Source organism: Globicephala melas, chromosome 6 (assembly GCF_963455315.2).
Source record: "Globicephala melas chromosome 6, mGloMel1.2, whole genome shotgun sequence".
In the NCBI taxonomy this organism is placed as follows: Eukaryota; Metazoa; Chordata; class Mammalia; order Artiodactyla; family Delphinidae; genus Globicephala; species Globicephala melas.
The window spans coordinates 33226475-33251605 of record NC_083319.1 but is presented as its reverse complement, the minus strand read 5'-3'; the positions used below and the strand labels follow the sequence as shown (position 1 = coordinate 33251605).

At 51.1% G+C, this 25131-nt stretch overlaps 1 protein-coding gene across 1 annotated transcript in view; it reads left to right on the top strand.

Annotated features, from left to right (window-relative positions):
* Positions 1-25131, top strand: part of COL15A1 (collagen type XV alpha 1 chain) — a 103458-nt gene that overhangs the window by 62096 nt on the left and 16231 nt on the right. Inside the window, exons 16-30 of the mRNA XM_030829825.2 lie at positions 5462-5497; positions 5915-6055; positions 6237-6305; positions 7127-7162; positions 7269-7352; positions 8636-8701; positions 11137-11172; positions 13282-13344; positions 15739-15807; positions 15915-15950; positions 18999-19052; positions 19153-19212; positions 20702-20770; positions 20888-20929; positions 23455-23500. Of these exons, the coding sequence (XP_030685685.2) occupies positions 5462-5497; positions 5915-6055; positions 6237-6305; positions 7127-7162; positions 7269-7352; positions 8636-8701; positions 11137-11172; positions 13282-13344; positions 15739-15807; positions 15915-15950; positions 18999-19052; positions 19153-19212; positions 20702-20770; positions 20888-20929; positions 23455-23500 (907 nt within the window). The remainder of the gene's footprint in view (positions 1-5461; positions 5498-5914; positions 6056-6236; positions 6306-7126; positions 7163-7268; positions 7353-8635; positions 8702-11136; positions 11173-13281; positions 13345-15738; positions 15808-15914; positions 15951-18998; positions 19053-19152; positions 19213-20701; positions 20771-20887; positions 20930-23454; positions 23501-25131) is intronic.

The window sequence follows — 25131 nt, the reverse complement described above, 5'->3', positions numbered from 1 at the left end:
CCACACAGCCCCCTCCCACACACCCCCTCCCCACACACCCCTCCCAAACACCCCTCCCACACACACTCCTCCCACACACACCCCTCCCCACATGCCCCCAATACACCCCTCCCCACACCCCCCTCCCCACATAGCCCCCTCCCCACACACCCCCCTCCCCACACCCCCCTCCCCACACCCCTCCCACACACACCCCTCCCCACACACCCCTCCCCACATCCCTCCCACACACACCCCCTCCCACACCCCTCCCCACACAGCCCCCTCCCCACACAGCCCCCTCCCCACACACCCCCCTCCCCATATACCTCTCCCACACACCCCCTCCCCACACACCCCTCCCACACACCCCTCCCACACACCCGCCTCCCACACACACCCCTCCCACACACACCCCACACACACCCCTCCCCACACACCCCTCCACACACACCCCTCCCCACACACCCCCTCCACACACACCCCTCCCAACACACCCCTCCCCACACCCCCTCCCCACACACCCCTCCCCACACAGCCCCCTCCCCACACACCCCTCCCCACACCCCCCCTCCCAATACACCCCTTCCCACACATCTCTCCCACACACACCCCTCCCCGCACACCCCTCCCCGCACACCCCCTCCCCGCACACCCCTCCCCACACACACCCCTCCCCACACACACCCCTCCCACACACACCCCACACACACCCCTCCCCGCACACCCCCTCCCCACACCCCCCCCCACACACCCCTCCCGCACACCCCTCCCACACACCTCTCCCACACACACCCCTCCCACACACACCCCTCCCCACACACACCCCCTCCCCACCCCACCCCACACCTCTCCCACACACCCCCTCCCCACACACCGCCGTCCCCACACACCCCTCCCCACACACCCCTCCCCACACATCCCCCCTCCCCACACACCCCCGTCCTCACACACCCCTCCCACACACACCCTTCCCCCCACCCCTCCCCCGTACCCCTCCCCTACACCCCTCCCCACACAGCCCCCTCCCCACACTCCCCTCCCCACACACCCCTCCCCACACACCCCTCCCCACACCCCTCCCACACACACCCCTCCCACAGACACCCCTCCACACACACCCCTCCCCACACACCCCTCCCCACACCCCTCCCACACACACCCCTCCCACAGACACCCCTCCACACACACCCCTCCCCACATCCCTCCCACACACACCCCCTCCCACACACCCCTCCCACACACACCCTTCCCCCCACCCCTCCCCCGTACCCCTCCCCCACACCCCTCCCCACACACCCCTCCCCACACACACCCCTCCCCACACACACCCCTCCCCACACACCCCTCCTGCACACCCCTCCCCACACAGCCCCCTCCCCACACTCCCCTCCCCACACACCCCTCCCCACACACCCCTCCCCACACCCCTCCCACACACACCCCTCCCACAGACACCCCTCCACACACACCCCTCCCCACACACCCTCCCCACACACCCCTCCCCACACCCCTCCCACACACACCCCTCCCACAGACACCCCTCCACACACACCCCTCCCCACATCCCTCCCACACACACCCCCTCCCACACACCCCTCCCACACACACCCTTCCCCCCACCCCTCCCCCGTACCCCTCCCCCACACCCCTCCCCACACACCCCTCCCCACACACACCCCTCCCCACACACACCCCTCCCCACACACCCCTCCCCGCACACCCCTCCCCACACAGCCCCCTCCCCACACTCCCCTCCCCACACACCCCTCCCCACACACCCCTCCCCACACCCCTCCCACACACACCCCTCCCACAGACACCCCTCCACACACACCCCTCCCCACACACCCCTCCCCACACACCCCTCCCCACACCCCTCCCACACACACCCCTCCCACAGACACCCCTCCACACACACCCCTCCCCACATCCCTCCCACACACACCCCCTCCCACACACCCCTCCCACACACACCCTTCCCCCCACCCCCTCCCCATACCCCTCCCCACACACCCCCCTCCCCCACACACTCCTCCCCACATACCCCTCCCACACACACCCCTCCCCACACAGCTCCCTCCCCACACACCCCTCTCCCACACACCCCTCCCTACATACCTCTCCCACACACCCCTCTCACACACCCCCCTCCCCACACACCCCTCCCCACATACCCCTCCCACACACACCCCTCCCCACATCCCTCCCACACACACCCCCTCCCCACACACCCCTCTCTCACACCCCTCCCCCACACCCCTCTCACACAACTCTCCCACACACACTCCTCCCCACACACCGCTCCCACACACACCCCTCTCACACACCCCTCCCCACACACCCCTCGCACACACACCCCTCCCACACACCCCTTCCCACACACCCCTCCCCTACACACCCCTCCCTGGCTGGTCTCAGACTTAAAAATACCCACGCCCATGCCCACATCGGCACACAAACACCCTCACAGGCGCATTCTGCAGCTGCTCAGACGCTCGGTTGTGCACAGAGCAGCAGGCTTGCCCAGACTAATTGTGGCAGATAAATCACATTTTTCTTCCTGGAATTTGCTGTGAGGCCTAATTTGTTGCCCTGTGTGTATACGATGTTTTCTGGTCAAGGAAAAGTAGACTCTAGAAGGACTTTGAAATTTTCATCTGGAGAGCTGGAGGAAAGCCTCGCACATGACATTTACCCCCCACCCCCACGCCCCCCCCAAAAGTAAACCAAGGAGAATAGTCTGAATGTGAAATAACAAAAATTGCTAAAGAAAATGAATAATCTCAGGGATGTAACACCACATAAGATCCAATGATACATTTGATCCTTGATGCCCCTCTACAATCTCTGCTCAGCTTACACACCTTCAGTGACAGGGGACTCATTTCCTGCCTTTATATGTACAAGCTGGATAAAATCATCTGTTTCTGAGAAAGATTAATCAAGGTCCCACATATCTTCTAGAACTTCCTTTGAAACTGCTACAAGGTGTACTTTTGATTTGAAAAGAGTCAGGAAAGCAATTGAAAAAGTACAGTTTTTTACCTTATGAACACCTTTTTCTTGAACGGGGTCAACTGGCAACACAATAATAATGTTTTCAGAGGATAGAGTCCAAAAGTCAAGAGATGGGACTAAGTTAACTTCTATTTCACAATATCCCTGACTGTGATTTGACTTGTTACTTGAAAAATGCATAAGGTTGGTACTTCCTTCAAGGACAGATTGCGTCAGGCAGCAGAAGATGGTGTGGCTGGTCACACCCAAGAAAAGCAGACAAAGAAACTGTAGCCTGCAGATTGGGCAACAAAACTGGAACCCGATTCTTTCTGTTTCTGCCCGGGATAAAAGGTCACACTTAATTTTTCCCATGTCAGGCCAGCAGGCGGGGAAGTGACAGAGTCTAGCCAGCCAGCCTTGCTTCCTTCTGCAAGCACCCCTCTCCTCCCACCATCCCATAGAGTAACGGGATTCTTTCTGTGATTCTCTCTTCAGGTGTGTCTCTTCTGTTATTCAACCCTTCTGTAGAGTACTTTCTCTCAGCAGTTATATATTTTTGTCTCTAAGGTCTCTAATTGATTTTTTCTTTTTTAAAAAATTTATTTATTTTTGGCTGTGTTGGGTCTTTGTTGCTGCGTGCGGGCTTTCTCTAGCTGTGCTGAGCAGGTGCTACTCTTCACTGTGGTGCACGGGCTTATCATTGCGGTGGCTTCTCTTGCTGCGGAATACAGGCCCTAGGCGCACAGGCTTTAGAGCGCAGGCTCAGTAGTTGTGGCGCACAGGCTTAACTGCTCCACAGCATGTGGGATCTTCCCGCACCAGGGCTCGAACCTGGGTCCCCTGCATTGGCAGGCGGACTCCTAACCACTGTGCCACCAGAGAAGCCCTGATTCTTTACTATAACCACTGTTCTTATTTCATAATAGTTTGTCCTTGTTTCTTGGCTGTAATATCCTCCCTTTTCTCCCTGAGAATATATAGTATTTACTTAGACTCCTGATTGGATCGTGTTCTTAGCTGTTTCCTCAGGAAACCTTCCATGGTTGATGTTGTCGTTTCTCTTTCGGAGTGTTGCCTCTCCTCAAATGTGTAGTGTTTCTTGTTTGTGTGTTTGCTTTAGAAATTGGAATCCCTTTTTAGTCTGTTTCCCGCCTCTGTACAAATTACTAGGGAGCTGGGTGGTAGCTACTTCTGCAGGTTTCAGGAAGGCGACGGGAAGAGTAGGATGTACCATCAGGCAGGGTACCTCAACAGCTGATCTTAGGTGTTTGGGGTACCCCTGGACCTCCCAGGGTCCACTAGCCACCTGGGGCTCTGCCCTATCCCTTTGCTCCAGTAAACAACTCTTATTATCCTTGTAGCAGGAGTGGAAGTGGGAGGTGAGGGGAGATGGGCAGGATTCCATGGCTATCTAGCTCCAGAGTTTCAACCTATCTCCCTGTCAGAGCCACACCCTGCTCCTGGCTTCCGCTCTTCCCTTGCCTGCTATTTTTCTACCTGTGGTTCCTCTCCACCACTGGAGCCTCTGGTTTCAGCTTCCCATGTTTTCTCTTTGCCATTCCTCACTGTTTCAGATTCAGCATCACTCGCCATCTTATTTTTGAGCATGACTATTTTGGAACTATCCACTCTGTCATTGCTATGGATTTGATATAGGAAGGGGAATCTGGCCCAGGGAAAGAGGGGTTTGGGAGAAGGCACAGCCTTAGATGGCGGGTGTATCACGGTGTCAGGGCCTTCTGTGTGGCCGTGCAATTGCTGGCTTCTTCTCTTGTGGGTGCTTCTGTGGTTTCCTTGGAGGTTCTCTAGCGGGGAGCCCCCGACTGCAGTCCTCTGATGTAGTGCAGTGTCTCCTGTGCTGGCCACTCCTGACCATCAGCCCCCATCGGTCCTCCCCTCTATCTGAGCTCGCAGCTGACTCCTTTCCTTGGGATCCACATCTGACCCCCCAGGAAACCTGTACTGTGTCTCCCATTGGCAGTGGACACGCAACCTGCTTTAGAGACCCCACCCCACCCCCATTTTGGGGCTATTCCAGCCAGATTTTGGTCTTTAGATTTTTCCAGAAGAGAACCAGCCATCATCCACATATCCCCAGAAGCCTAGGGAATACGTATCAAATTCTTGAAGTCCCTTCCCTTGGCTTCGAGGAGGGGAATCGGGCCCACCCAGTACACTGACAGCTCTCCAAGGGAATTCTTCCTCTACAATCTCTTCCTGGTTAATCTTCAACTTCTCCTTTTCACTCTTGAGGTAGGTGATGAGATAATAGTTGGAAGATGGGTTTCACAAGCTTTCAGCATGACCTGCTTAGCAAACTCACAACTACTGTAATGGGCTCAGGTTTGAGACATCAGTCAGAACTGAGCAGGAAGAGTCCCATTTTAATGTCCTGTTACTTAAGAGTCTGAAATCCTGCGTTTTCTTTTAAACGTACCTAATGAAATATATATTAATTGGCCCCGATTTTTTTTTTCAGGGAGCAAGAGGACGTAATGGCTCATTTGGTGAAAAGGTAAAAAATGAAAATGAAGAAGAAAAAGCTTTCTCCTCCTTCCTCCCCTCTCTCTGAGTTTAGTATAATTGAACTGTTGGGCTAGAGTATTGAATGTATAAATGTCATGGATCAGAGAGAAACATCTGGAAGGAACTGCTTGGGAAAGGCAGAACAGCTGGAGCAGAGTGAATAACCCACCAGGTTTTCTCCTTTCTCACCCACCCCACCCTAATTCATTCAATGAGCGCCATTAGCTTATCTCCAAGTGAAATGTCAATTGGCAAGATGGCTGTTTCTGTACAATCAAGTAGCGCTGATCAGAGAATCCAACGATCTAATTAAGTTCAAAGAACAATTTTCTGACTCGGTTGCGGATGTTGTTCCTTCCATGAGTGACTCCAAGGCTAGATAATCAGCCTGTCCCCTTCCTTACAGGGTGATCCCGGCAACAGAGGCTTACCAGGACCCCCAGGGAAAAATGGACAAGTTGGCGCTCCTGGGGTCATGGGACCCCCAGGGCCCCCTGGACCCCCTGGGCCCCGAGGTCCTGGATGTACAATGGGACTTGGATTTGAGGTGCGTTTCCTCCTTTCTGTGGTTAAAGAACAACGTGCGCTAAGGACTACCGGAAAGGCCAGCTAACTGAACGCCAAGGTGGTGCTGATTCCCCACTGAGCCCCAGCTCCCAGCATCACACCTGGCACAGGGAGGTGCTCGGGAATCAGTACTGAAATTCTCATTCTTCTTCCTTCCCTAGGATACTGAAGGCTCTGGGAGCATCAGGATGTTGCAGGAGCCCAGAATCTCTGGACCAACGGCTTCAAGTGTAGGTTGACTTTTTACACCTTCATTTTGAGGATTGTCATGCTGTCACGCTGGAGTGGAAGAGGCTGTGGGGTGCCATCCTGGCTCTGCTACTTTCTCTAATTTACCCGCTCTGCGCCTCCAGCTTCCAGCTGTGTGGTGGGGAGACCAGGTGCTCTTTATAGCTTGTTTCTTTGAGGAGTAGCACAGAGGTTTTGCACAAAACATCATGTGGGAAAACTTGAAAATTATCTTTCTCTCTCTCCGCAGTCCCTTACCATCAAGCATCTCTGCTTCATTGCCTCCTTCCTGCCGCCCATTCAAGACTCACACTTTGCCCCGTTTCAGAATCCCTTGCTCCTAACAAGTACCCTCCCCCACTACATCTACCCCCCAGGGAGGTGTTGTCCATCTTCTTCTATGACACCTGCTCTCAAGAGGACCAATCCCCAGGATCTCATTATATTTGAGATCCAAGTGGTACCCAGAGCTGAGCACACCAGTGCAAGAGGAGCTGAGCCTCACCAAGGGGAGCAGCACAGCCCCCTCCATGATTGAATAGGAAGACCTCCCCCACACCCCAGATGCAGAGTGCTCTGGGTTCAGGGTCAAAAGGACACTCACCCCGTGCTGGGAGAGGGCCTCTGGTCCTCTTACTGTCTGGGAGATATTCCTTCCTTCTGACTCTGTAAGGGGAATTTGCCCCTCATCTTTTGCTCCCATTATCTGGGACAAAATCCTTGTAAGAGCTTAGGGAGAGATGGCAAGATGGGAGGATAGATGGAGCGTGGACAAAGTGAATAGAAAAAAACCCAAAGAATATTTGTTTGTCTGTTTTGCCAGGGTCCCAAAGGAGAAAAAGGAGACCAGGGACCCAAGGTGAGGTCACAGATCTGAAGTGGGGGTGAGAGAAATTTTCAGCCTGGTTCTAGGGGCATTATCCACATACAGTGAATTTTTTTTCCACTCTCACTGCTATATCCAGGGTGAAAGAGGGATGGATGGAGCCAGCATTGTGGGACCCCCTGGGCCCAGGGGGCTACCAGGGCGCATCGAGGTCTTATCTAGTGTGAGTATCACCAGCATGGCTGCTTTTGCTAAAGGGGAGGGAAGGTTGTCCACAACTTCAGGGCCTTCAGGGCTGCTCTTTATGCAGGGGGCACGTAGCTGGCGTCTGGTGTTGGAGTTCCTACCTGCCAGCATGGCCCACCTGTCTGTTCCTACCCTGGTACCACTATTGTCACACATAGTGTGTCCAGAACCCTCTCTTCTGGTTGGCAGCATTTGCAGTCAGGAGACTGAGTGTAACAGAGCTGTAACCAAGAGGCAAGGAACATAAGTGGGGGAATGAGGGAGGAAAGATGGTTTAGGTTATGAGAAATCAAGGAAGACTTTCTGGAAGAAGTCTCCTTGAGCAGGGACTTGAAAGCTAAGAAGGATTTACCAGGTAAGTATGGAGGACAGGACTTCCAGAACTCAGGTGGTCAAGACACTCTGAGCCGAAGCGCAGAAGAGAAAAACATGGATGTGTCCAAGGCACAGGGAGCTGATGGGCATGGGGGTGGGTGGAGAGCGATGGAAATTTGGAGAGAAGACTGGGATGTGGGCTGGGACACCATCACAGCCACTGAATATTAGAACATCACATTTGTGAAAAACTCTTGCCCTTCCAAGAGAAATAATGTCATACTGGGACATGACAGAAAGACAAAAAGTCCCAAATAAGTGGAAAAAAGAATGACTAGAGTTTTTTTTTTTTTTAAAGTATGATTAAAAAATATCAAGTATAGGTAAGGGTGTAGTGAAATAGATAATCTCACATACTTTGTTGGAAGTGTAAGTTGTACGGCCCCTTTAGACAGCTCTTTGGCAATCTGCTAAAACTAAAAATGTTCATACTGAAAACTTCCATATGGAAAGACCTCCATGCTGTATGATTGAGTGAAAAAAGCAAGTTGAAGAATAATACCTGCAGCCTGATGCCATTTATATAAAATAACCACATGGACAAACACACACACACACACCCAACAACACTGTTTTCTGTGGGTATTAATATTAATTTATAATTATATAACATAAATATAATATTTAAATATATATATTTAAAATTATAAAAGAAAAGAGGCATTTACGTATGGTGCAATTTTAAGATTAATCGAAGAGGAAAGTGATAAGGCGGCTCAGGGCTGTGTCGTAAGTGGGAGGGATGGGTGTGTTGGTAGTGGGTGGGTGTTGCCAGTGTCTGCTTGTGTCTGCCATGCGGGGTGACTTCAGTTAAAGCCTCACAGCCAGGAGCAAGGTGGGACACGTGCCACCCTCTGTCTCTTTGTCTGATTTTTCTCTTTTCAGCCTTTGATCAACATCACCCATGGATTCATGAATCTTTCGGACATTCCTGAGCTCGTCGGGCCTCCGGTGTGTATCCACAGCTGCCCTAGAGTGAGGGTCCTACCCAGACACCCCAGCTGAAACTAAGTTGGGTTGGTTTGGAATCCTTTGAGCTCCTGAAGCATAGAGCTAGAGTGTCTCGAAGTAGTGAATAGAAAGAGAGCTTTGCATTTCTGAGAAGTTGCTGTCACATTAATTTGTGCAGGGAGTTTTGTCCAATGCAGTGGAAGCTTCCAGTCCCTTGCATCAGAAATATGTGTAATGGAAATCAGAGAATCATAAGTAACAAATTGATAGATGTCTGAGCAGTGCTTTGGGCATGCTTTTATTTACATGATCTCATTTCCCAGAATGGGAGGAGCCTAGAGAGACCTATCCTTGTGCTGATGGGGAAACTGGCGCATGAGGAGGGAATGTGACTGGCTTCAGTCTTTCTGGCCCCATTTAGAGATTAGGAACGCACAAAGAAGCTACGTTATTTCTGCAAGTCCACAGAGTCTGTCCATGACACAACAGGACCTAAGAGGAAGGAAGCTTCCTCCTGCAGTCTGTGCAATGAATCCACACTGCATCTTCCATATCTGCTGGTGACAGCTGGGAAGAGAGGAAAGAGCTCTGGCCCTAGGAGCCTTGGGTTCCAGCCCCATCTCCTCTACATAATGCTCTGAGACTCTCATCATCTCTCTGATAACACCTCACCAGCCTTTGGGGCAGCTTATAAGAGGTGATGGATGCGAAACTGCTTTGCAAACTGTGGCACTCTGTGGAAGCCGACACAGAGATTGAGGCTTATACTTCCACAGCTGCGCAGTCCAGATGTCTGCCGGGGCCACCCGCCCTGCAGTCCCCAATGAGGTTGGCCTGAACCTCTGCCATCCACATCCTAGGGAAAATTCAGTGCTCTCCCCAAGGCTTCTGCAAATATCTGCACGATTCCTTTAGAGCCGGTATCTCCTGCTGAGTGGCCTCTGTTGGTGGGTCATTTCACTGTCTCTTCTGTACTACATCCAGTGGGTCTCCCTTTCCTTGATTTCTACTAAAATCATCCAGAACACCCCAGTAAGCAAAGCCTAAAGCAAACAAGCAAGTCATTTCACAAAAGTTTTTCCCAAACTATTGGGGGTTTAGAGTGTTAGGTGGCTTAATTCTAAAGCAAAACACAGACAGCCTAAGATCTAAGAATCAACATCTCCGTTCTAAGAGTCCTTGGGCCTTGTCTGCCCCCACCCCTTCTCTCTTTTCCCCACCTGAGGATCCTCCTCCTGTTCCAATCCCTGACCTCCTCTTTGGCAAATCCAGGCCCTGAAGGGGAAGATTAAGATTTTCCAACTCAGAGGCAGTTCCCTCCCAGCTGTACCTTTATACTTTTCCACTCTACTATATGTACATCATATAGATATATGTATATAGTATATTATATGTATACACACACACACACACACACACACACACACACATGTTAGTCCTTTGTTACTTCTGCATCCTCAGATTCAACAAACCTTGGATAAAAAGTGCTGGAAAAAAAAATTCCAGAAAGCTTCAAAAAGCAAAACTTGAATTTGCTGCATGCTAGCAATTATTTACATAGCTTTTACATTGGTTTTACAGCTATTTACATAGCATTTACATTGTATTAGGTGTTATAAGTAATCTAGAGATGATTTAAAGTGTATGGGTATATGGAGTATGTATGTAGGTTATATGCCAACACTACACCATTTTATATAAGGGCCTTGAGCATCTGCGGATTTTGGTATCCACAGGGGATCCTGAAACCAATAGCCCTCGGATACCAAGGGACGACTGTACAGTATATTGAGAAAGTTGTTGCCATTCAGTTATATCTCTCTGTATATATATATTCTGCCAAACTCTATGTCTTTAATAGGTATGTGGGTATCTGGGCTTGGAGGAAAAAGAGTCCTGGCCCCATGTGGAGTGAACCACAAATTTTCTGTTTCCTGGAGCCTTTAAAATGGCTGGTCCTTTAAAATCCTCCCTCTTACTGAGGGAAAAGAACTGAGTCTCACCAACTGCCCCCACTTCCACCCCCAAATACCCCAGCACACCCTTTGGGCCCACTCCTCAGAGTTTAGGAACTTGTTTTCTGAGAATATTTGTGGAGGTTGAGCACTGCATTCATTGCCCCAGAGGTTTCTGATGCTGAGTGATTTCACGGAAGAGGAGGGTGGGACTTAAAGTGCCGAGAGTCCTGGCTCGGGGGAGCAGAGGCTCCAGACTCCTGAGCAGCTCCTGACTCTGTGCTGACTAGTGTGTGACTGCACGGTTCCTTCCCCTCCCGGGCCGCGGCATCCTCTGCAAAATGGATCCTGAGCCCCACTGTGTGGGAACATGCTTGGGCCTTTGGAAGGTGCTGGAGGGAGTGGGCCCCTGAGGTACAGGTTCCTGTTGGCCTGGCAATGCTGCTCCTAACCTGCCTGCTTTGTCTGTCTGTGTCACAGGGCCCCGAGGGCATGCCTGGGCTGCCAGGATTTCAAGTGAGTAGCACAGTAGCCATCTTCCTTTGTGCCCCGAGGCTGTATGCATTCTGTTCCTTCCACCTGGAATACCGTTCCTCTCCATCTGCACAACTGACCTCTAGCGCCGTCTTGTTCATGTAGCCTTTCCTCATTGCCCCCATCTGGAGTGATCCTTCCCTCCTTTGAATCCCATAGGGCTTTATTTTCACCTCTGCTGTCGTTCTTTTCTGTCTTGAATAACAGTTATTTGTACCCTTATTGTTTTTTCCTGAACTGTACTGTGACCAGCTTGCAGGGGGTCAGGTCTTGTTCATCTCTTTCTAGCCCAGGGCAGCCAGAGCCAGAGCTGGAGTCGGTGGTTGGCTTCCTATAAATGAGTGGATGAATCAAGCATTTCAAATAGATAGAGTCCGAGTAGATAAAATCCCTGGAGAGAGAGGACGGTGGCGATGGAGGATGGAGAGAGGGGAATCATAGCCTGGAAGTCCAAAATTAATAGTCTGTGTGCACACGCTATGGGGCTTCCACCATGGAAGGTGAAAATGCATTTCTGTGTAGCAAGTGATAAGTTTAGTCTAAAAGTTTGAGCCTGCACTGAAGCCCAAGGCTCCAGAGTGAAATCTGCACAATTTCTCCATACATTGCAGCTCTGAAACGCCTACTGCCAATGGTGACACGCGCTGCTTCCAGGATAAATGAACGAAATTTATCAAAAAATGTAATAGAGGGCTTCCCTGGTGGCGCAGTGGCTGAGAGTCCGCCTGCTGAGGCAGGGGACACGGGTTCGTGCCCCGGTCCGGGAAGATCCCACATGCCGCGGAGCGGCTGGACCCGTGAGCCATGGCCGCTGAGCCTGTGCGTCCGGAGCCTGTGCTCCGCAATGGGAGAGGCCACAACAGTGAGAGGCCCGCGTACAGCAAAAAAAAAAAAAAAAAAAAAAAAAAAAAAAAAGTAATAGAAACTTGTTGTTGATGGTAGAATTATAATGATCTCTTTTTCTTTTTTAAATACTTTTCTGAACTTCTACATTTTTTAAAAGGAGCATGTGCTATGCTGACACTAAAAATACATGGGAACTAGACATTAAAAAACAGGAGAGGGTGGCAGCCATGGAGAAGACCTCTTAATTAGGAAGAGAAGAGGCCAGAACTGTGAGCTTGAGCTCCAGCCCCACCTTGGCTGCTCCAAAGCCAGAGCATTTTCCAGACACATTTTTCTCTAAATGACTGGTTCTGTGTTCCCGAGGGAGCCCTAGGCTCCCCAGAAGAGCCTTTGGGACCACTTCAGGAGTAAGGAGGGGGCCAAGTAGGCAGGATCCAGGCCACTGCTGAGGCTCCATTTGATGTATTTTATACATTGGGCTTTTGTTTGACTTTACTTGAAAAAGGAGAATGAAAAGAGTTTCACTGCTAAAAAATAATAGTAACAAATATTTGAAGGCCACTGCGTTAACCCAGAAGGTAGGGACTTGTGAAAAGATAAATTGCAATAAAGTGTTGAACCTCTTTTTTAGGGGCAGACGTCTGGCAGTGTGAGTCATTGTCACAGATATTAAGTGTATGTTGGAGTTGAGACGAGGTCACCTCTGACCGGGTGTGCAGAATTTTGGTTCTGTAGAGGGAATGGCGGTGGCGGGCGGGTGAGGGGTGCAGAGAGGCTAAGGGGATAGGCTCGCCCCTGGTGGAGTGACAGGAGTGGAAGATGAGGCGCTGAGGCCGGCTGGGATCAGTTTGGGTGTCAGGCTCGGATGTTTGGATCCCATCCCATAGGTAGTGGGGAGCCAGAGAAGGGGCAGGATTCATGGAGGGTGAATGATGGGGGCGGTGGGCTGCAGGACGGCCCCGAGGACCCATGGGTGAGCAGAGGCAGCAGGCAGTTTCAATGGTGCCCATTGGAGGAAACCACAGTTCAAAGAGGAGTGGGGCCTCCAGGCCGCCTAACGCTCAGTGCTGTCTTCTTTCCACCAGACCACAATTTCTAGACCACTTAATATTAGGAAAATATCGTGACTAATTGTGACTTCCACTGGCACTCTGTGTTCTTTTACTTTTTGGAACAACAACTTTGTTTAGTTAAAGCATTTTAATCTTAACAAACCACCGAATACCCTCCAATGATTCCTTCTAGGGACCCAGAGGACCAAAAGGTGACACTGGTGTGCCTGGATTTCCAGGACTAAAAGGAGAACAGGTAAGAAGGGCCCAGCTATCTGGGTGGGATTGTGCTCTAGAGCCTGGTAAATATTTCGAATGGGCTGAAAGTAGCTGTTAACTTTTTAAAAATTTGAGATATAACTCACACACCATAAAATTCACCCCTTTCAATTGTGAAATTCAGTGACTTTTAGTATATTCACAAGGTTGTGCAGCCATTACCACTACCTAATTCTAGAATATTTTCATCATGCCCAAAGAAACACTGTATCTAGTAGCAGTCACTCCCCGGCTGTTAACTTTCATGATCTCAAGGTTCTTCCAGGGTGAAGGTGGGGTGGGTGGAGAAGCAGATTTTCATCATAGTTTGGAAAGAGAACTCAACCCAACGCTCCCTTGAACGCTATGCTTTGTCTAACTGCCCGCGGGCACCTGCATTAGAGTGTGCACTCCCCGAGGGCAGGCACATCCACTTTCTTTTCTGTAGCTCCAGTACTTAGCACTGCGCCTGGTACACAAATGGCACTTAAAACATTTGTTGGATGAAAAGATGTATAAGTAATGAATACAATGATGCTAATATTTAGAAGTCATTATTTTATTAAACTATTATTAGTGTAAGCGGGGGCATTCCACACTTGGATGGCAGTCTTGGTCCAGAAGTTGTGGAATATTTAGCATGCAGAGCATTTCCTGAAAATTCCAAGGGCATTGAAATGACCTTTGTACCCTTCCACATTTGCCTCTTAGAATTAATTTCCCAGTTGGTTTTTATAGATAAGGGGAGAGTGACGTCCATAAATGGATTGCAGTTATTCTGGATTGGATTCATTTATTCATCCATCCATTTATATACTCATCCAGGTTACATCCATTCCCTAAGGTGTGCCAGCCAGTTTCCTATACTAGGCACTAGGGATAGAGAAATAAGATGTGAGGAACAGACATGCAGACAGCCAGCAGAGTGCATGGTCATTGCTGTAACAGGGGTCTGTATAAAGCCAGTGGGAGCAGCCCTGAGCCTGCCTTGGGGAGTCAAGGAGGGTGTGTGTGTCTCTAAGAGGAGGGAGCATTAGGCTACTCTCTTTCCTTCCTCCCCTCACCGTTTTCCACTAGCCCCATGGAGGGGGAGAGAGTCTCCAGTGTCTGTTGGGCCACAGTTCCAGGAGGTGGAGGGTTCAGTGTGCTGGGTCTGAGTTTAGCGTTACATGGGACCATGTCTTGGGATGCCTTTTGCTGCCACGGGCCTACAGAGATGGCGTGGGGTCAGGGCAGTTCTGGCTTGGGAGGAGGCCTGGTCAAGCAGGATTGGTTCTTGCTTTAAACACTCTGTTTTCTATGTGGCGAGGCCGGGTGAATCTAGAGGGACCTACGTGCCATCTCTCCCCTAATCCCCTGCCCCTTTGAAAACTGGGAAGAGCGCCCAGGCAGGTCTGCTCTGATCCTCGCAGCCAACGCGCTTTCTCTCGCTCTGCCTCTAATGCTTTTGTGCTTGCTTCTTCTTGCTGCTGGCGTGCTCAGGACCGCTTTTCCTCACCAGCGAAGTGGTAAGATCCAAATACCGGGTGTGGGCTTGGGGGACGGAGAGGAGAGGCTGCTTGGCTTGCTTTGGCACCACTGCCTTGGCTGCTTCCAGCCCTGTTGAAGGGAGACTTTCGTGTGGTCCAGCCCAGTTCCCCAGGGGCTAGCATTGAAGTCTGGGGCCAGAGCCTTGAATGGTTCCTCTCCCTGGCATTTTCTCTGGATATATATCTTCTTGGAAGCCTCCTGGGATAGCAGATGGCCCTGCTGAGCACAGGATTGGGGGCAGGATCCTGTGTCCCTGCCACCTGTCTACCCATCTCCCCTATTTCCCAGCAACTGAGATAACTTTGCCTGATCAAGTGAGCATTTGCACAGGAGCCTGGAGTTTGGAGGCAAAGTTTCACATGGAGACTCAGGGCCCCTGTGTTGGAGAGGCCTCCACTGCTCATGCTGTCATCACTTTCCCAATTTTAGATGTTTTAACAAGACTAAGGATTCTAGGTGGGAACAGATCTCAAGTCGAGTTGTTAGGAAAGCAAGCCACCAAATACATTAGGAACCAGAGGTTCTCAGGGGGTAGCCACACAGCCAGAGGTGGGACGGACCTTGTTGGGACTGATTCCTAGAGGGTTGAGAGTGGGGATGCTGATCTGGCAGCAGAGGGAGCCCCAGAGGGGCTTGCAGGACCCCAACCTGTGCTTTCGGACAGTAACTGATGGTACATGGAGCGAACAGTCCAGAGAACATTTAATGACTTAGGAGGCTATGCAGTATTCTAGCAAGAGGTCATTGTCGGGCAGTGGGGCTGGAGAGGCAGAGTGAAGGCCAGAGAAATCATGGCGATGAGCCTCTGGATAAGGCGGTGAGGCGGAGGCCCGGCTTCATCAAAAGGTTCTCTGAATTGCAGGGTGAGAAGGGAGAGCCGGGCGCCATCCTGACGGGGGATATTCCTCTGGAACGGCTGAGGGCCCGAAAGGTAACTATGTCACCAGATCCTGAAGGCACACATCTTCTACATCCTATCTTTGCTTCTGTCACAAACCGTGTGCATCTGAGTGACAAGTCCGTGTCTCCCTGTTTTAGGGTGAACCTGGAGAGCGTGGAGCCCCGGGACCGATGGTAAGCCAGAGCGTCTTGCCCCTGCATCTGGACTGGGGTTTGAAGCATTTATCATACTTTGGCTCAACTAGATTGAGTTGTCCCAGCTGTGAAAATAAAAAGGATGTGGCAAAATGTATCTGTGTCAAGGGTAGGCTAACTGCAATTAAATAAAATCTCAGTGGTTCAGCACGATAGCAGCTTAGTTCTCACTTATGCAGAGTCCACTGTGGTGGTTCCCAGTTGGGCATCTCCCCTCCAGGCAGTGACTCTGGGACCCAGGATGCTTGCATCCTGTGACTCTGCCCTCTGGTGGATTCAGGGCCACAATGGCATCTTCCAGCTGATAGGCTGAGGTTGGGGAGGGGAAAGAGACCATGGAAGATGATGTACTCCACTTCTGACCAGACCTCTGATGCAGGAGGTGGGGGTGGAAGTGGGGGTGGGGATAGGTCTCAGAAATGTGGTTTAGCTGTGTGCCCAGAAGGAGAGGGGAAGTGGATGGTGGTGAGACCCACAGTTGTATGGGTCTTGCCAGCTAAAGATTGTCATTACCCAGGGAACCTGGGCCTTTTGGCTTCTGGTCTTAGGTCTGCTGCCCATTTGCTGTATGACCTCAAACAAGTCCTCTTCTCTCTCTGGGCTTTTGTCTTCCCATCTATAAGTGAGGGTATTGAATGAGTACTAGATGACATCATAGCGTCCTTCTTGCCTTACTGCTCCAGGAATCTATAATTTTGGGGGGCTGCTGAACAATTTTTAAGCTACCAGTTCTCTCCAGATGAACCCTAAACTTGTCCCTCGTATATTTCTTTCCAAAGAACAAAGAAAACTCAGAGAACATCCACCACGGGTCAGATAGTGATGCTTCAACACAGATCATCTCATTGCATTTTCACCACCCTAAGAGGCTAATGTCTGAACCCCCATTTTATAGACCGGGAAACCGAGGTTAAAGAGGTTAAGTAACTAGCCCACTGCCATACAGCTTGTTAGTGACACAGCAGGGATTTGAACCCAGCCTGTCAAACTCTGTGTCCAGGTTTTTCCCAGCACACCTCACTGCCTCCAGCTGACACCTTCATTCTTCTGAAACGTTTTGAGCTGGAGAACTGCACACTGGGGCTTGAATGCGGGGTTTGTTTGAGCTGGATCTCAGGCCTGGGGAGAAAGGACCTCACATTTCTCTAACAGGCATGTGTCCTTGATGAATGGCCCATAACCTCCAAGGTGCATCCTTCAAAGGACCTTCTAAAGCCTTTGGTCCCTTAAGTCAGGCAGAATGGATGCCCTAGAGAGGTGTCCTTGGCCCTAGCTTCAGGCTAAGGCAGACTGGGAGAGTCTTGTGTTAACCACTGGGTAACACTTACTAATACCCAGTATGGTGGGAAACACTAATTGTTAGCAATGGTGGCCGGCAAGCTGCTGCAGATGGCCAGGGTAGTTATTGCCACTGAAGCCCAGCTGTGCATAGCTTGCCAAGCACAGACAGTAAGGGGGCACCTTCTTGTAATTTGCATAAGGTGGCACATGGGCTGTCTATGGCCCTCATGATGAGTATAGCTTACCACACTAGAGCCTTGTTACTCGAAGTGTGGCCCATGGACCAGCATCATCAGCATCATCTGGGAGCTCGCTGGAACAGCAAAGCCTTATGCCCCACCCCGGATCCGCTGGATCTGCATTTTGATGAGATCCAGGTGACTTGCGCACAGTGATGTTTGAGAAGCCCTGCGCTAGAACGTACCACCACGTGGCCTGTGGCCTGTTAACTACTTGCATTTCTTTTCCTGAGAGTAACCTGGTCTGGGTACTTTACATACAGAGCCTGTCTCAACACAGTCTATTTGCCATTCTTCAGGGTAAGTCTGAATACAGACTTATATAGAGAGAGCAGGAAGAAGGGGCTTGATAGGCCCCAGGCTTAAACCAGTCATTCCCCTGGGAGACAGGACAGACCCAGTTACAAAACAGGAAAGGTGTCAACTGGAAGTAGGGCTTGTTCTGGGAAGAGGTGGTACATTGTATGCATCCTAGACACTGGAAGGCATGAGGGTTCCGGCAGGAGGTTGGAAAAGGGCAGTGGCTCTGGGAGCATGGGGACACAGGAAGCAAGTACTGGAATGCGGTCCATGGGCAGGGGCTCATCTGGAGAACTGGGGAGCCAGGCCAAGATTCTGGTCCTTCGGGACAGGTGGGAGCAAGTTAGGAACCAAATCCTGAAGCAGGTTATTGGGCTTGGCTGACATGAGGAGTGAAGCAGGACTGCATTATTCCAACGGGGGACATGGAGAACCCTGGGACATAAGACCTAAGGCAAAGGTCCACGTTCTGAGCTGGCCCAGCACACGGCTACCTGGGAGCTAAGGCCAGGAGCTACTGACCTCTTGCTTCTTTGTTAGCTCTGACTGGCTGAGAGGGTTGGGTCCAGCGTCTGGACTAGGGTAGAGCCCTGCAGGAGGGACTGAGCAAGTGGGTCCAGCTGAGGACAGAGAGGCCAGGGGACAAAGGAGCCAGGCAGGTGGACATTTCATAACTTCTCCTTGCCCTCCATCCTCCTATTAGTGGTTCATTGTCACCACTACCCACAAAGGTAGGCTGGATGCCCCCCATCTCCCTAGCCCTTGAGTTTCTGTTCTTTCCTTTTTAATTGAAATATATTTTACATACAGCATTATGTACATTTAAGGTGTACATGTTGATTTGATACATTTATATATTGTAATATGATTGCTGTTGTGGAGATAGCAGCTCTCTCACATCACATAATTATCATTTCTTTTTTGTGGTTGGAATAAAGATCTAGACTCTTAGCAGTTTGAGGATTATAATATTAATACAGCGTTGCTGTCCATATTCACTATACCGTGCATTAGATCTCCAGGACCTAGCTGTCTACTAGTTGCAAGCTTGTACCTTAAACCTCACCTCTCGTATTCCCCCACCCTCCTACCCCTGGTAACCACCATCTTACTCTGTTTTTACAACTTTGGCTTTTTTAGATTCCACATATAAGTGACATCATACAGTATTTTTCTCTTTCTAATCTGGTATTTACTTTGCCTCCAGGGGCCCAAAGGACCACCAGGACACAAAGGAGAATTTGGCCTTCCTGGACGACCCGTAGGTGTTGGGGTTTCTCATATTGCATATGAGGGAGGACATGCGGGCCAGGCTGGCCTGCGGGCAGTGGGTTTACTAAGGCCTCTCCTGTGGGTTTCAGGGTCGCCCAGGACTGAATGGCCTCAAAGGCGCCAAAGGAGATCGAGGGGTCATGATGCCGGTGAGTGCCACACCAGAGAACCAGCCCCATGCTGCCCCGGGGACGCGGCCCCAGAGCCAGTGTCCAGAGGAGGGGCGGACAAGTGCCAGGTCCAGTGAGCAGGGCTCGTGGACAGAATGCTCAGGAACGTTATTCTTCTTCCTCTGCTGCCACTTCCAAAGATCCTCCAGCCCAACCCTGTCCTCCGGCTTGCTCTCAGGAGGTCCCTGCCACCAAATCCACCTTAGTGGAGCATAGGCTTCCTTGTCCAGACCCCAGAGGGAGGGTAGGAGAACACAATCTGGGCTTTCTCAAGAAGTCTGGTTTCAAATCCCAGGTCTTCTGACTCGGGTAATATCCCATCCTTCCTGGGTTACACAGTCCTGGGGGTTTCGCATGTTGCTGGGGGTGCTCGGTGAGCGCTCTGGAGAGAACACAGACGGTCGATCAGCTGTGTAGGCAGGGCCTCGCAAGATGACAGACACCGGAGCATCAACAGGGTCCCACGTCTGCAATAAGGAAGCCAGCATTTATTGAGCACCTACTGTGTACCAGACACTCTACAAAGTGCTTTTGAGGACAGGATCTCAGTCTTGATAGTAACTCTCCTAAGAGAAACTCAGTGGTGTTCTTGTTTTACACAGGAGGAAACTAGGGCCTGTACAAGTTAGTGACTCACTGAAGGTCCCCCATTTGCTGCATGCAAATGCAGCTCAAAGTGTGTTGCTGCTTCTGTTTGCACCCCATGGTCGCCGCTTTATATGCCTAGAAATGCAGAAATGCAATCGTATTGAATCACTGGGCACCGACTCACTCACCAAGCCTACTGGGGCTCCAGGTACAGCAGACACCGGTGCCTGCACTTGAGTGATCACATGGAGCTTCCTCGTGGGCCGGAGGCCTCTCACCTGTGGCCATAGCCTCCCCCTCCCCCTCCCCTCCTGCAGCTTCTGCTGCAGGTCCAGCTTGGGCTCCAGGCTTGGCGGAGCAAACATTGCACGGTGTCAAGGCCAGGCTGACCTGGCTCTGAAAGTGACTCTGCCATCTAACAGGAGTTGGCGTTTATTGTTACATTTATGAGGGGCTCTCCCAGGCACTGTATCCTGGGAAGGCCTCACTCCACCCGCCGCTCCATATGAGGGATGCGTCGATAGAGGTGGTGGGCTCAGTATCCTCTGAGCACTGCTCTTGGGGTCAGAATCTGGCTTCCAGTCTCCATTCCGCCATGAATTGCTGTGTGGCCTTGAGCAGGTCACTTCCCCTCTCTGGCCCTCATTATGTCCAATTGTAAACCAGCGATGATACTTGCTCTGCTGTCGTGAAGATGCAGCGAGGCCACGGATATAGGTGTGCTCTGGGAAGAGACTGGCCTACCCATGGGAAGAGTTAGTTGGCTTTAGAGGACCCTCCTTTCCTCACTGTGTCTCCAAACCCTGGGGAAGTGTCCTGCAGCTGCCTCTGCATTCATAACAACCCGAACTCAGGGATGGCCTTTCTTTCCTCCCTTTAGGGCTCACCTGGCCTACCTGGTCCTCCAGGCCCCCCAGGACCACCTGGAGCTGTGATTAACATCAAAGGAGTAAGTTGGCAGTGGGGAGGTGGGGGAGACCTGAAGGAGGAGCGGGGGACAACCCCAGACCAGCCTAAGCTGGAGTCGGGTGCCCTGATTCCCTCCTCTCATTCTCACTTCCCACAGGCCGTCTTCCCAGTTCCAGTCCGGCCACACTGCAAAACTCCAGTAAGTAGCGTATAGTCACTGCCTTGGCAGTGAAAGGCTTTGGCATAGAAAGCAACTCAGAGAAGATGAGTTTTTGTCTTGAGCCCCTTCTGTCTGTCAGTGTCCTCTTTGATGTCTTGTATCACCTGCATATAGACCCTTGAGTGACTCGAGGTTTCTAGATAATAGATTGTGGCACTGAAATGTACTGGGTCTTCTAAGGGCACACATGTGGACAGAGTGTGTCTTTTAATGCAGTCAAAAAGCAGTGTCTTTTGTTAGCATGTTAGCTTCATGCTTGGAGCAGTATGAGAAGCGGGGAAATAGACCCCTTAAAATACAGATGAGAATAAAAAGGCAATTCTAACCAGCGCTCTTTACATTGGGAGCTTTGGGCTAAAATCTATGACTGTCCTTTCTCAACTGTCATATTACTGCACAGCACACAACCCTGAGAGGCGGGACTTTCTCTCCCCCTTTGTAATGAGGAAACAAACTGTGACTCAGACAAGCTCACTGACTTGTCTAAGGTCACAGGACGGACAGAGCTGGGGCTATCATGCAGGTCCCTTGACCACCAGGCAGCAGGTACAGGCACCCCAAGGGGTCAGACTCGTGGCTGGTCATCCAGCTGGTCAGTGCAGTGTCCCCGGGGTGTCACCCGTATTAGGTGTGGGGAAAACCAGGGAGGGTGGGCCTCTCCCCATGCACAGGCATTAGTCATGGAACTGTGCATAACTGTTCTCTCATTCATCCAACAAATATTTATCAAGGACTTACCAAGTGTCAAGTACAAGTGAGGGACCACAGGGGTGAACTAGACAGGCGTGGCCTCTGTTCTTGGGAGCTTGCAAATTACAGTTTAGAAGATTCTTTGAAGTGGGTTCTTAATTGATGCCTGTTGGAGGTGGTGATGAGACTTGGGTCAGAGGCTTTAAAATGACGCAGTTTGGCTGAGTGTTTGCCCAGACATCTGTCCATGTCTAAACTTTGAGACACCCAAGTCTGCATCCCATGGCCTGGGAACTCTGGCATGGAAGGCAGAGGATAGGACCCACTTGCGTAAGGTGACCAAGGGGCCTGCTGGCTCCCAGAACTACATGAGGACAACAGCTAACCAGGTCACGTTTACATCAGTGGCCTGAAAGGAATCCTAAAACGTCAGGGCTGGAGAGACCCTCCTGAGAGATGGCTGCCTCCCAGCCATAGAGAAGGGGAGACCTCAACCCAGAGAGGCAAGGTCCCACCGTGAGTTAGTGCCCGAAGCCCCTCCCAGCAAACATGATATCAGGCTTCAAATGAACCGGCCATGGGACAGTACTTGAAAAACTCAAGAGCGTTGTAAAAATGCTACTGCAATTACCGTGACCTGTGCTAGGACACTTTGCTGTGACCATGGCCTTTGGGGGTCATGATGTTCCTTAAAATAAGCCAAAGATGAACTCAGAGCATTTTGGGTTTTGATTTCATGTTGCCTGTCTGGACACCATGCAGGCTGGGGCATGGATGTTTCTTGACCAGCTCTCAAAATGGACATTTGAAAAAGCAATGCTTCCTCTCACATCCAGCACTTCACAAGCCCCTTCTCATTTCAGCCCCTTTCTAATACCTTAACATTTTACCCTTAACAATCCACCCCTGAGTGGAGCAACTTTATCAGCATAGCTGTCAGATATCAGCTGGGCACTGCTGCCTTTATTGTTAACTTAGAAATATTCTTCCTGGAAAATTCCTGTCCCCTCCCCTCATCTTCTCTTGGTGACCCCTGAGCATCTTGTGACCCTGCACCCAAAAGCATGGGGGGATCTGGTGTGAGAGGGATCATTCTGATTCTGCATGTTAACTGGGAAAAAGGTGAAGGTGGACTATTAAAAGCAGGGTGGCAGGTGGCTCTGTGTTAACAGACAAAGAAAAAAAGAAAGAAATGCAGGAATCTGGGGATGAACTGTGAAGGAATATTATCTTGAATAGCTTGGACTCCAGACCCCTGGCACTTAATGGGAAGTCTAGAATAGCCCCCCAGTCTAATGATAACTCCCCTTTATTAATTAGCACCACCATCAACTCCTGTTCAGTGTGCTCATCTTTGATTACACATGGCAGCAAAGCTAATGGCTGGCCCAGCTTCGTGGCTTGAGTACATCACTTGCACGAGTGCTTGACCTCTCACATGAATCAATCCTGATTGATCAGAAGGGAGGGCTAGAACACTCACAGTTGACCAGACCAAAATTGCCATGACTTTTTGTCTTAAAGCTTTGGGCTTTCCTTCTGCAGAGTTGTTCGGCCAGTAGGTCTCAGCCCAGCTCAGCTACATGATGCCCTCCCTGCCCCCACCTCCCGACCCTGCCCCACTTGAAGGCCTGGGATGCCTTGCATTGAGGGATACCGGGAAACTCAGGGCCTTTGGGGGCTACAACACCCAAGGAAGGCCTGACTCCATGACCTCACCCCTCGCCCCCAGGACAGGGGACTGTGTCTCCCTGTGCATGCAAACACCAGAACAGGGTTGCAGTGTATGACCTTGGCTTTCTCTCTGTCTCTAGGTTGGTACCACGTATCCTGGAAATTCAGAACTCATCACTTTTCATGGTACACACTCTTGTCTTCACCTTGTTTCTCTGGGACATTTCCTGACCCTCCTATCTCTGCAGAGGTGGTTTCCAATTGTCCAGTGCTGGGTGTAGACTTGGTGGTCAGGAAGATCTGTCTGGGTGTCATGGGAAGGGTGGTAGCTGGACAAAGGCTGTGGGACTGGTCACCTCTGTTTGCTTGTCACCCGTCTTCCTATTCTGTGCATCTCGGCTGAGTCTCCTAGCTAGCAGGCTGCACTCCATTTTTCCATTCATGTTAGTTTGCTCATAACACATCCACTGATAGCTTCTCCTTGCCTGGTGCTATCCCATGCACTGGGCTGAGACAGATGGATCCCATGCTCTTCCTGTCACCCAGGCCCTTAGACTCTGCTGGGTGAAACTCTTTAAAAAGTCGTTACAATGCAATATGCCAAGAGCTAATGCAGGGGAGGCCGTGGGAGCTCAGAAGGCCTTTGCTTCAGAGTGTTCCTGGACCAGCAGTGTCAGCACCTCCTGGAAGCTTGTTAGAAATGCAGAATCTCAGGCCTCATCACAGACCTGCTAGACCAGGAGCTGCATTTTCACAAGCTCCCTCTGAGGTGTATACACAGTGCAGTGTGAGACGCACTGGCTCTTAGTGATTAGTAAACATCAGCATGTTCATGGCCTGTAGGAGCTTATCTACCACACATTAGAGTGGGGATAGGCCAGGAAACGGGAGCCTGCAGGCAAGCAGTGACTCTGGTTCCCTGTCCCCACACACGCTGTCACACCATGTGTGCCCCTTTTGATTGAGAAGTCTGAACGCTTGCAGTTTAAACAGGGGAAGGCCTTTTTTTTTCCCCCGAGTACTGACCTCTGGCTTGGCTCTGTCACTCCTGGCCTGCTTAGGTAGTGGTGTCCCTGCTGGTATCTGGCTTCATGGGCTTTTGGTCACTTTTGGTGACAAAGTCCAGGCTGTTCTCAAACTGCTTGTTCAGATCCAATTCAAGGCTCTCCCTACCCCTGGTGCAAGGTGGACCTTGGGGAGGCGGTGGGGTGGAGCTCGATTTGCTTTCTTGGATCCCCAGTGTGTAGTCACACATTGGTCAGCTGATCTCTCTCGGGACCTGGGAACTCAAAGATCTAGTGTCCACCCACTCATCTAGGTGGGGAAAGGGGACTGCTTCCCTTCCCAAACTCTGTACTCCCAGGAGGCTTTCTCTGAGCCCCTCTCCCAGATAAAGAGTTTGCTTCTCACAAGTCCTGTGGGGAGTGGCGTACCGCACTTTGCGAGTGGAATACTTAGTAGCACCATTAGCTGTCCTCTGCGGCACTCCCGGAGAGTCCTCCCCTCCCCTTACACCACCGTGCTGCCCAGGCTTAGGTGGGATGGGACCGGGAGCTTGACTTGGTGTTGAGTCTCAGGCCACGTGTATGAAGCCGTCCAGGGGAGTTAATTGTAGCCTCTGCTGGGCTCCCATGATGCACTGCTGGCACCTCGAGGATGGTACTTATTCCATCCTGCCTCGCGCTACCCTCACTGTGTCTGTCTCCTTGAGAGCTTTCCGAGGTCAGGAATTGTGTCTGCTGCATCTACCTCTGCCTCTCCATCCTGTAGCAAAGGATTTTATACCCTCAATAGGCCTTTGTTGTTGAGTAGACTTA